This window comes from Tachyglossus aculeatus, chromosome 16, assembly GCF_015852505.1.
Source record: "Tachyglossus aculeatus isolate mTacAcu1 chromosome 16, mTacAcu1.pri, whole genome shotgun sequence".
Lineage (NCBI taxonomy): Eukaryota > Metazoa > Chordata > Mammalia > Monotremata > Tachyglossidae > Tachyglossus > Tachyglossus aculeatus.
This window is the reverse complement of record NC_052081.1, coordinates 42,630,648-42,642,368: the sequence shown is the minus strand read 5'-3', so window position 1 is coordinate 42,642,368 and position 11,721 is coordinate 42,630,648. Positions and strand designations below refer to the sequence as shown.

The window sequence follows — 11,721 nt, the reverse complement described above, 5'->3', positions numbered from 1 at the left end:
CTGGCTGAATCACCCCCAGATAAAGAGGTTGGTGTGTCCCTGAAGTCATCAGTTACTTAGACTGTGATCCCTGTGTGGGATGGAGACTGTGTCTTACTTATCTTGCAGAATGTAGTACAATGATAAGCACTTAGCAAATACCACAATTACTACATTGCTTTTCTTATAAAGAGCCCCCAAAACCTTCTCCATCTCTTGTCTCGCTCTCCCCTACCCACTGCCCCTGGGAGATGGTGGGGAGCCGGCATTTTCTCTTTTTTTCTCTCTCTTTCTCTCTCTCTCTCCTAGAGAGGAGGGAATGGCAACTATTTCCTTGGGAAGGAGTGAGGGTGTTGGTGAACATAGGGTGCAGGCAGTTCAATTGATCAGTCAGTCAATGGTCTTTGTTGAGGACCTGATTCAGTCAAAGGGCTTTGAAGGTGGGTAGACCAGCCATCAACGATCCTGGGGCTGATTATCTAGTGTGTGGATTATTCAATTTTCTGACACCCTCTCTGCTCTACTGTGACATTCAGTGCCTCCCCAAAAGGGTGGTCCAGGGCCTGGGGGAGCAGAGAAACACAAACCAATCCACGTGATCTCTTAGCATCTGCTGCCTAAAGTTTAGTCAGGGAGCCAAAGCTGAGGGCAGAACCCCAATTAATTAAATATGGTACTTATTAAGCCCCTATTATCTTCCAAACACCATGCTAAGTATTGAGGCAGATGCAAAATAATCCAATCAGACACATCTCACTCAGGGATCCCAGTCTCTGAGGCAGGGAGAACAGGTATCCCATTTTACAAGTGAAGAAACTGAGGCCCAGAGAGGCTAAGTGATTAGCCCAAGGTCACCCAGCAGGCCAGTGAGTGGTGGATCCAAGACTAGAACCAAAGTCTTATGACCCCCAACCAATCAATGGTATTTATTGAGTGCTTATTAGTAAACACATTCCCTCCAACTGTGAGTCCCATCTGGGATGGGAGCTGTTTCCAACCTAATAAACTTGTACCTACCCCAGCACTTAGAACAGTGCTTGACACACAGTGAGCACATAAATTACCATTTTTAAAAGGCACTTACAGTGTACAGTCTAGACTCCCAGGTCCATACTGTAGGCTATGCTGCTCAAATGAAGTTTTTTGATTACCTGCCGATTTCAGTTATCCACGTGCCTGCCTCCATCGGTTCTCTGTCAGGCTGGACACCCACACACACCTCATGTGTGGCCATTTCTGTGTGTTCTGCAGCCATTCCCGTCCCTAGGAGGCCCTAGCCCTTGCCCAGCCGGGATGAACTGGACGTCACTCCAGGAGCTCCTGAGCGGCGTCAACAAGTACTCAACTGCCCTGGGCCGCATCTGGCTGTCAGTGGTGCTGGTCTTCCGGGTGCTGGTGTACGTAGTGGCGGCCGAGGAGGTCTGGGACGATGACCACAAGGACTTCGACTGCAACACCCGCCAGCCAGGCTGCGCCAACGTCTGCTTCGACCACTTCTTCCCCGTCTCCCACGTCCGCCTGTGGGCCCTGCAGCTCATTCTGGTCACCTGCCCGTCCCTGCTGGTCGTCATGCACGTGGCCTACCGGCAGGACCGAGAACGTAAACACCGGGAGAAGCACGGGGAGCACTGCGCGCAGCTGTACCCGGACCCGGGCAAGAAGAGGGGGGGCCTCTGGTGGACCTACCTGCTGAGTCTGCTCTTCAAGGCCGCCGTGGACATCGGCTTCCTCTACGTCTTCCATCGCCTGTATGAGAACTACAACCTGCCCCAGGTGGTGGGCTGCGCCGTGCCCCCCTGCCCCAACGTCGTCGACTGCTATATCGCCCGACCCACCGAGAAGAAGGTCTTCACCTACTTCATGGTGGCCACCTCCTTGGCCTGCATCCTCCTCAACCTGGGTGAAGTGGCATACCTGGTCGGCAAACGGTGCTCAGAGCTGCTCAGGCCACGGCGGCGGAGGCTGGTGGTGGCCCCCCGGGCGGCCTTTCCCGATGGCTTCCCCCCATACGTTGCCCCCCAAGTCAGTCCCTCTCAGCGGGATGACCCATCCCCGGGGAAGGCCGACAATCCAGCGTCCGCTCTGATGAGCTCGGGACACTTGAGATAAAGGTGAGGAAGGGAAGGACAGCGGAGAAGCTACACCTGCCCCCGCCCCCATCGAGCCCGACCCCCCGGCCAGTGGCCTGGGAGGAGATGGGGCCTTGGGTCGGCTACAGGGTGAGTTGCAATTGAACCTGGGTGAATGGTCAAAGATGTTTTACGCTAGGGTAGGTACAGGGTAGTACGGCATGCAGAGAAGCAGCTTGGCTCAGCGGAAAGAGCACGGGCTTTGGAGTCAGAGGTCATGGGTTTGAATCCCAGCTCTGCCACATGTCTGCTGTGTGACCTTGGGCAAGTCACTTAACTTCTCTGAGCCTCAGTTCCCTCATCTGTAAAATGGGGATTAAGGCTGTGAGCCCCACGTGGGACAACCTGATTACCTTGTATCCTCCTCAGCTCTTAGAACAGTGCTTTGCACATAGTAAGTGCTTAACAAATGCCATCATCATCATCATGCAGCCACCCAGGAGAGGCTCACGGTCAATTTTATCCTTCCCCATTTGCTCCCAGGGAAATTCCTGTAGGGAAGACCACCACCTTTAGTCTCAGCCTCTAGGCAACTGGGAGTGAGAGGAAGCCCCAGGAGAGCGATGAAGAATGTCTCCTCCTGGGTCTGCACGAGCTAGTGGTCCAGATCATTCAGGCCTCTAGATTACCCTTTAGGCCGGGATGAGGGAGCTGGCCACTGCTCCCCTCTAACCACGGTTGCTTCCCTCCGGGCCCCTTGGGCCCAGCTGGCCTCAGCCCCAAGAATGTGCATGCAGAGCTCAAGTGGAGGCTTGCTCCGCCCCTCCTCCTCTGGCTTGGGCAGAACCTGAAGCTCCAGCTGCAACCGCCCCCTCCCCCTCTGTGACTCACTCCCACTCCCCCTCACTGATTGTGAGGGAAGAGGGTGTTGCTGAGCTGTGGGTGGAAACTGGGACACTGCCGGGAAGCAGACAGAGGTTGGATCAGGGGCCAATGACGGGGCTCTGCTGGGGAGGTCAGGGGCTGGATTGGTGATGTTGTCAGGGGAGGTGAAGAGTCAAGGGCACTGGGGGTGGAGGAGACAGAGAAGCAGCCTGGCCTATTGAAAAGGATACAGACCTGGCAGTCAGGGCACCTGAGTTCTAATCCCACCATTTACCTGTGGGTGACCTTGGGCAAATCACTTAACTTCTCTATGCCTCAGTTTCCTCAATTGGAAATACCTGTTCTCCCTTTTACTTAGACTCTGAGTCCCATGTGGAACAGGGACTCTGTCTGACCTGACTATCTTGCATCTACCCCAGCATTCAGTACAGTGCCTGGCATATATTAAGTGCTTAACAAATACAATGATAATTATGACTGAGGGAAGGAAAAGATCGGGAGGCACTAGACGGACAGAAGCAGAGGACAGAGAGGAGTGGAAGAAAAGGACAAGGGTCCCTAGGGAACAAAGAAGGCCAAACCCAGTACCAGGTGCTTGGGACTTGGCTTCCCCCTCTCTAAACTGTAAGCTCAATGTAGGCAGGGAATTTGTCTGTTTATTGTTGTATTGTACTCTTCCAAGCACTTTGTAAAGTGTTCTGCGCACAATAAGGGCTCAATAAATACGAATGAACGAATGAAATGAATGACTGCCCCGTCCCTACCCTGACCAAGTTCTCAATCTTCTCTTTCTCCAAAGAGAAGTACAGAGGAGGGGGGTCTCAAGTTGTATTCTTGGATAGAATATGTCCTGATCCAGGCCACAGGGACCTGGACCCCAGGGACCCTGACCCAGACATCCAGACCCCAAGTACTCAGTCCTGAGGACCCAGATCACAGGGTGACAGCGCTGGGGACCAACCACAGGGACCCAGACCCCGGGACTTTCCCATGGCTTTGGCTTCATGCAAGCACTTGCCTTGGATCTTTCCAGGGACTGATTGCATTTGGCCTCATCAAGCATTCAGCCCCAGCAATTAACATCATTTTCCACCTGTCACTCACACACACTCTGTTTCTCTCTCTCTCCTCATATACATATATCTCTCTATATATACATTTCTCTCTCTATATATATATATATACACATCTCTCTCTCTCTCTCTCTCTCTCTCTTTCTATATATATATATATATATATATATATATATATATATATAGCCCGTTGTTGGGTAGGGACCACCTCTATATGTTGCCAACTTGTACTTCCCAAGCGCTTAGTACAGCGCTCTGCATACAGTAAGTGCTCAATAAATGATTGAATGAATGAATATATATATAAATCTGTCTTCCCATATATATTTCTCTCTCTTTCTATATGTACTACTCTCCTTTCCCATATATACACAGAGAGAGAGGAAGACAAATATATGTATATATTTGTCCATGGGGTTAGCTGCAACCACAATCTGGAAAAAAGAGATAAACCAGACCAGCCAATCAATCAATGCTCTTACTGTTTGCAAAACACTATACCACAGAACCAAAGAACACTCTTCCTGCCTTCAAGGAGTCCACATCGAAATGGAGAATTTGACAGAACCTCATTGACTTATCTTCCACTATCAAGTAGCATCTGGAATTCCAAATCTAAAAAGACCTCCAGCCCCTATCCAGGACAGGTGGGTGTTTCTGCTATCTAGAGACCACCAGGTATGGAGACCTCCAAAGTCTCCCTCCATGTTCTTTTCCAGGACTTCAGAAAAGTCCTTCCTCCTCCCTAACTCGTCTCTGGCTGCAAGTTATACCCATTAACTCTGGACAGAATCAGCAGGATTGAGCACTACACAAAGAGACTTAGAGACACTCTCAGTCCCAGCACCTTGCTCGGACCAGATTTTCAGGACTTGACCTAATCAATCAATCTATCAGTGGTATGTACTGAGCATAGGGGAGAGTACAGTATAATACAGTTGGTAGACACGATCCCTTCCTTCAAGGAGCTTACAGCCTAGGGGACCCAGCTTGGCCCAAGCCAAACTCAGGGTCCCTTGAATCTAAACTGTGGTGGGATTTTGGATGCTTTGTCCAAAGCATCCAAAACTTGTACTTCCCAAGCGCTTGGTACAGTGCTCTGCACACAGTAAGTGCTCAGTAAATACGATTGATTGATTGATTTGTCCAGAGCAGATCATAGGGGTCCCGAGCCATTGATTGGCCAAGTCTCTCTGGCCCTTCCAAGCCCAGCAGCAGTCCTGGGGAGGGAAAGGGAGATCTGACTGTCCATCCCTTCCTGGTCTTAGTGCCAACTCACTAAGGGAATACCCCCAGGCAGGCCTTTCTGGCTTCCACTCTTCGGACTTGCAGTCTCTGGTACATTAATAATAATAATGTTGGTATTTGTTAAGTGCTTACTATGTGTCAAGCACTGTTCTAAGCACTGTTCTAAGCGTTCTAAGTACATTAAGCTCCTGAAGGGCAGGATACTCTCCCAAATACTTGGTACAGGGCTATGTATGCAGTAGACTATAAGCTCCTGGGCAGAGACCATGTCTATCAACCCTATTGGACTCTCCCAAGTGCCTAGTACTGTGTTCTGCACTCAGTAAATGCTCAATAAATACCACTGATTGAAGATACTGATGAGAAGGGAGGCATTTGTCGGGTTTCACAGTGGATAGTCTGACTTTCAGCTGGTCTGTCCTGGCCTGGTCCTGAAATGATACCAGACAATTTCAAGCCTGATAGCTTTATTTTCTACATCCAGTCTCCCCAGTGGTTCAGAAGTGGCGTCCCTGTTCACAGGGGCCCAGGTTGGAGTGGAGTGGAGGCTCTGGGGTGGGAGTGTGGGTGGAGCCCGTCCACCCCCAACCCCCGGCAACAGGCCCTACAATCCTATAGGTCCTGCTAACTTCCACAAAGAATCATTTTGGGTGGGTCTTTGTGACACCCTTAAGTAGGCTACAGATCAGCCAAGGGGTCAGCGTTCTTGGGTGCCACGGATGGTCATCCAAGAAAGGGGCCAGGATGGTGGGTCGGCAGGTCCTTGAGGAGTCATTCAAATGGTCTTGAGCAAACCCACAAACTCAGTTCCTACAGAATAGGTAGGATGTCAAGGCTAGGGATTCTGGCCCTGTGGAGCGTGGATGGGAGATTATTGTCTGAAAGGGTTGGGGTGGAGGACAGATCCCCACCTCTCCACCTGGAGCACAGCTAAAGGCGCAACTGGGTAGACCTGACTTCCAGTCCCACGCATGAGGGCTTTACCATGCATCAACACCTGTGACCTAGCCAGTCTGGACATGTTCTGTTAAATAACAAATAAACTTGTTTATTTTTCAGGTTTGAATATATATGCATTGGCTCTCTGGGTTCCACTGCCACTCTCTCAAACTTTCCCTCTTAAAGTGCACTACCCTAAAAGTAACTCTTGTTGGGAAGGGAATGGGCGGGGTTCATCCGGATTTGTTCATCAATCACTGAGATTTTCCTGAGCAAACAGTAGGTCAACAGCACTGGACCCAGATCTTGTAATCCCTGTCAGAGAACAAGCCCACCGGGAGCTTGCAGGGTAGAAGATACAGACAGACCATTGCATTGAGAAGCTGTGTGGTGGTGGAAAAGCCTGGGCCTGAAAGCCAAAGGACCTTTTTTAATGGTATTTGTTAAGCGCTTATTACGTGCCAGTCACTGTACTAAGCGCTGAGGTAGATACAAGTTAATCAGGTTGGACACAGGCCTGGGTTCTAATCCGAGCTCCACTACATGACTGCTGCGTGATCTTGGGCAAATCACTGAACTTCTCTGTGCCCCAGTTTCCTCATTTGTAAAATAGGGATTAGGCAACTGTTCTCCCTCCTACTTAGACTGTGAGCCCGGTGTGGACAGGGACTCTGACCAGAAATCAGCATGGCTTAGTGGATAAAGCACATGTCCGGGAGTCAAAAGATCATGGATTCTAATTCGAGCTCTGCCACTTGTCTGCTGTGTTACCTTGGGCAAGTTACTTCACTTCTCTGTGCCTCAATTACCTCATCTGTAAAATGGAACTTGAGATTATGAACCCCACATGGGACTGGGGTTGTGTCCAACCCAATTTGCTTGTCTCCACCCCAGTGCTTAGTACAGTGCCTGGCACTGTACTAGTAAGTGCTTAACAAATATCATTATTATTAATTAATAATAATTAATTATTATTATTATTATTATTGTCTTGTATCTACTCCACCCCCAGTACTTGGCATATAGTAAGTTCTTAATACCACCATTATTATTATCAATATGGAGGGAGTGGGGAAATGAGGGAGAGAGTGAAAGAGGCCTCCACTGACAAACTGGAGTAAAGAGCCCCCATCTCAGCATTTTTCACTCTCCCCTCTCTCCCACCCCCTCAGGGTCTCTGGACAGAACTGCCCCACCCCTCCCATCCCAGACCAACTGCCCAGTGAGGTCAGCCAAGCAGCAGGCCTGGGGGTAAATCTCTAATTCTCCTGGGTTTCTGTTTTCTTGAAAATGGTCTTTGTTAAATGCTTACTATATGCCAGGTACTGTGCTCACTGCTGGGTAGATGCAAGTTAATCTGTTAACAGAGGATGGAGCAAAAGGAGATGGCCTCAAATTGCAGCTGGTGGGCATTGGGTTAGCCATAAAGAAAAACTTTTTTGCCACCTGGAGGATTAGATTCTAGCCCAGGATCAGGAGAAAGAAGGAGCAGACACTAGCCAGTCCTGGGTGGCTCATACAGCTACCCGCCTGGCTCTACCTCCAGGCTCCAAGGCTCCCAGGTCACCAGGAGGAGGCAAAGGCTTCCCAATCCTGAGCCAATCAGTTTTCAGCTTGGAGACCCACAATGTGCCCAAAACACCAGTCTCTCCCACCCACCCCGCTGGGATTGGCTCAGACACCCAGAAACCATCTCATGAACATGGATTTGTAAACTTAATCACCCACCCTCAGCCCCACAGCACCCATGTCCATATCCCTAATTTATTTTAATGTCTGTCTTCCCCTTTAAACTGTAAACTCTTTGAAACGGAAAACGTGTCTATTAACTCAGTTGCTTTGTTCTCTCCCAAGCACTTAGTACAGAGCTCTGCAGAAAGTAAGTGCTCAATAAATGCCATTGATTGACTGATCCTGGTCCAGTTGACACCCTCACAAAGCTCTCTCTTTTCCCACCTCCACCTGATTCACCCTGCCAAGACCCAAACCTGATCAAAATGATAAAAACTGTGGCATTTGTTAAGTGCTCACTATGTGCCAAGCACCCAGGTGGGGTTAAGATTAGAGCGCATCTCACAGACTTCCTTCCTAAACTCTGAGAAGTCTCTGAAGGGAACTGGAGGCCCAAAAGATCAGAGAACAAGAGGTAGGGGTACTTTATCGCCCCATCATCTCCCCCCATTGTCCCTCGGGAGCTGTTCCTCATGGCCAGTGAGTGGACCACAGAGGGACAGCTTCAGTAAAATCACAGCCCTGGCAAGATCACCCTCCTGTTCCCCCTCCAGAGGTCATCCAGTCCATGCCCCTGTCTCATGGCAAGGCTGCCCCCAAGCCTTGTGGGCAGGGAGGATGTCCTGAGACCGAAAACCCCTGCCTCCCTCAGGAGCCCATTTCTGTGTCTTGAAATTTGCGAACTGACCGTTCTCCCTTAAATTGGCTTCGCCCTTCAGAGTAGGAGGGATTGGGGCCAGGATTCCTTGCTGACAGGGTTGTGAGTCAGGAAAGACACACCCGGACCCATAGATCCCATGCCCGCCATCCCAGCCCCACCCAGTGGAACATCTGGCCAGATTTATGAGAAGCAGCATGTCAGAGTGGATAGAGCACAGGCCTGGGAATCAGAAGGTCTTGGGTTCTAATTCCAGCTGTGCCACTTGTCTGCAGAGTGACCTTGGGCAAGTCACTTCACCTCTCTGTGCCTCAGTTGCCTCATCTGTAAAATAGGGATCAAGACTGTGAGCCCCACGTGGGATAGGGACTGTGTCCAAACCAATTTGTTTGTTCCAACCCCAGAGCTGAGTACCGTGCATGGCATATAGCAAGCATTTAACAAATACCATGATTACCATTAGTATTATTTACCCTGCACAATTGGCTGCTGTTTCTTCTCCCCAAAGAAGCCTTCTCCCAGACTTCTTATCTCCTAGTTAGTGGGGTGCCCCAGCCCTGCAAGCAGTGCCACCCATCCTCTGCCATCTCCCTTCTCATCTCTTCTCTCCCCTTCCCCATTCTTTTTCTTCTTTTGTGGCTTGCCTCTCCCCCCCTGGAACTTCCTCTCTGCTTTAGGTGGCTACCAACCTGAGAAGTGAGTTTGAAGAAGACACCAAATCAACTCCAGAGAGCATCAGACAAGGGGAAATGGACTTTCACTACAGCAAGAGGGGGTTGGGTTACATGTAAGTAAGAACTTTTCAATCACAGAAGCAGGATGAAACACCGGACAATAATCGAGGGGAGATAGGGAGTCTCCAGACCTGAAGACCCACCTCCAACTTCTGCCCCTCTGTTGGATTTTCAAGGGATTTCCCAAGTTTGGAGACAGGCGATTGGTCAGGTGACCTTCTGTGATCCCTTCTCACTCTGGAATTTCTGGCCCAGTCGTGATGCTCCAGCTCAGGTCTGAAGATCAGGGGCAGGAACAGATTTTAATGCCAGTCAATCGTATTTATTCAGTGCTTAAGGTGTGCAGAGTACTGTACCTTAGCCCATCTGTCTCCCCCTGTAGACTGTAAGCACCCTGTGGGAAGGAATCTCATCTACCAATTCTGTTGTATTGTACTTTCTCAAGTGCTTAGTACAGTGCTCTTTGCACAATAAGTGCTAAATAAATATACCACTGATAGTTTGAGCTCCCAAGCCCCACTCAGCCTGGGGATTACTAGAGAATGAATCAAACCAGGCCTCTCATTCAGGTCTCAGGCCTGGGTTGGGGGAGAGGCGGGGCAGCCTGCTGAACACTCAGAGGACCCCTCTAATGACTGATATGGGCAGAAAAGAAGGGAAAAGCCACTGAAGTGTGATCTCTACCATTAAACAACTGAGAGCCCTTCCCTTCTCACACACCTTCCAGTCTTACTGACCAGTTTCTGGGTAAGGGAACAAGGGGATTAATCAATCAATCCATCAATGGTGTATATTGAGTGCTTACTGTGTACAGAACACTGTACTAAGCACTTGGAATAGTACAATACAACAGAGTTGGCAGGCATGTTCCCTGTCCACAAGGAGCTTACAGTCTAGAGGGGAAGACAGTCATTAATGTAAATAAATAAATTATGGTTATCAATCAATCATATTTATTGAGTGCTTACTGTGTGCAGAGCAGTGAACTAAGTACTCAGGAGAGTACAGTGTAACAGACTTGGTACCCAGAAGAGCATATGTACACAAATGCTGTGAGGCTGAGGGTGGGGCAAATACTAAGTGCCCAAAGGTCACAGGTCCAAATGCATAGACAGCGCAGAGGGGAGAGGGAGCCGGGGAAAAGAGGGCTTAATCAGGGAAGGCCTCATGGAGGAGATGTGACCTTAATAAAGCTTTATTAACAATAATAATAATGATATTTGTTAAGCATTTACTATGTGCCAGGCACTGTACTAAGTCCTGGGATGGATACAAGCAAATTGGGTTGGGCACAGTCCCTTTCCCACGTGGGGCTCACGGTTTCAATCCCCATTTTACAGATGAGGTAACTGGCACAGAGAAGTGAAGTGACTTGCACAAGGTTACACGGCAGACAAGTGGCGGAGCCGGGATTAGAACTCCTGACCTTCTCACTCCCAGGCCCGTGCTCTATCCACTATGTAGGAAAGTGGAGGTCTGGCATACATGCATGGGGAGGGAGTTCCGGCTAGGAGGAGGATGTAGGTAAGGGGCTGAAATAGACAAGATCGGGGTACAGTGAGCAAGCTGGCACTAGAGGAGCAAAGCATGCAGGCTGGGGAAACCCAGTGACCTCAGTCCTCCAGCCATGAAAGACCTCAAAAACCTAACTTCTCCAACTCCCTGCCTCCAGGCAGGCCCCCCCCCACACACTCAATAATAATAATAATGATGGCATTTGTTAAGCGCTTACTATGTGCAAAGCACTGTTCTAAGCGCTGGGGGATACAAGGTGATCAGGTTGTCCCACATGGGGCTCACAGTCTTAATTCCCATTTTACAAATGAGGGAACTGAGGCTCAGAGAAGTTAAGTGACTTGCCCAAGATCACAGAGCAGACATGTGGGGGAGCCGGGATTAGAACCCATGACTTCTGACTCCCAAGCCCGTGCTCTTTCCACTGAACCACGCTGCTTCTCAACACACCCTTAACTCTTCCTTGTACAGTTGCCACCTCCACTTTTCTGACAATCTGCAGAAGAGAATTCACCACCTCCCTCTGGCCACGGATTCCAGAGACTCAAATCCCTGACAATCAGGAAGTTCTTCCTTGTGTCTAACCTCAATACCGCCCGCTGCAGGATGAGCCCATCCCCCAGTCCTCTCTCCTCAGTATGTTCAAAGAATAGTTGCTTCTCGACACCCAAACGATACTCTGTTGATTGAACGGCTGCTATCAAGCCCCTTCCTATGTAGGGTACCCTCTCCAGCCCACTCAGTTTCCCCTTCCACAAGTTAAACCAGCCCGGGACCCCTCAGGAGGAAGAAGATTTACCTGGGTTTAGAGTCCATCCGCTGCCCCTTTCTACTCTGAGAAGGCGCATAGCTTGCTGGATGGAACACGGGCCTGAGAGTCAAGGTCATGG

General features: G+C 49.8%; 1 protein-coding gene across 1 annotated transcript; it reads left to right on the top strand.

The window, feature by feature from the left end:
* Nucleotides 1-1,272: 1,272 nt before the first annotated feature.
* On the top strand, nucleotides 1,273-2,088 carry LOC119938514 (gap junction beta-4 protein-like). Its single transcript, XM_038758359.1, has one exon. It carries the CDS (start codon nucleotides 1,273-1,275, stop codon nucleotides 2,086-2,088), a length of 816 nt encoding a protein of 271 aa, XP_038614287.1.
* The last annotated feature ends 9,633 nt before the right edge of the window (nucleotides 2,089-11,721 follow it).

What these genes read in the sequence shown, in the direction of transcription:
- LOC119938514 (XM_038758359.1), top strand. Translation starts at nt 1,273, where the DNA reads ATGAACTGGACGTCACTCCAGGAGCTCCTGAGCGGCGTCAACAAGTAC.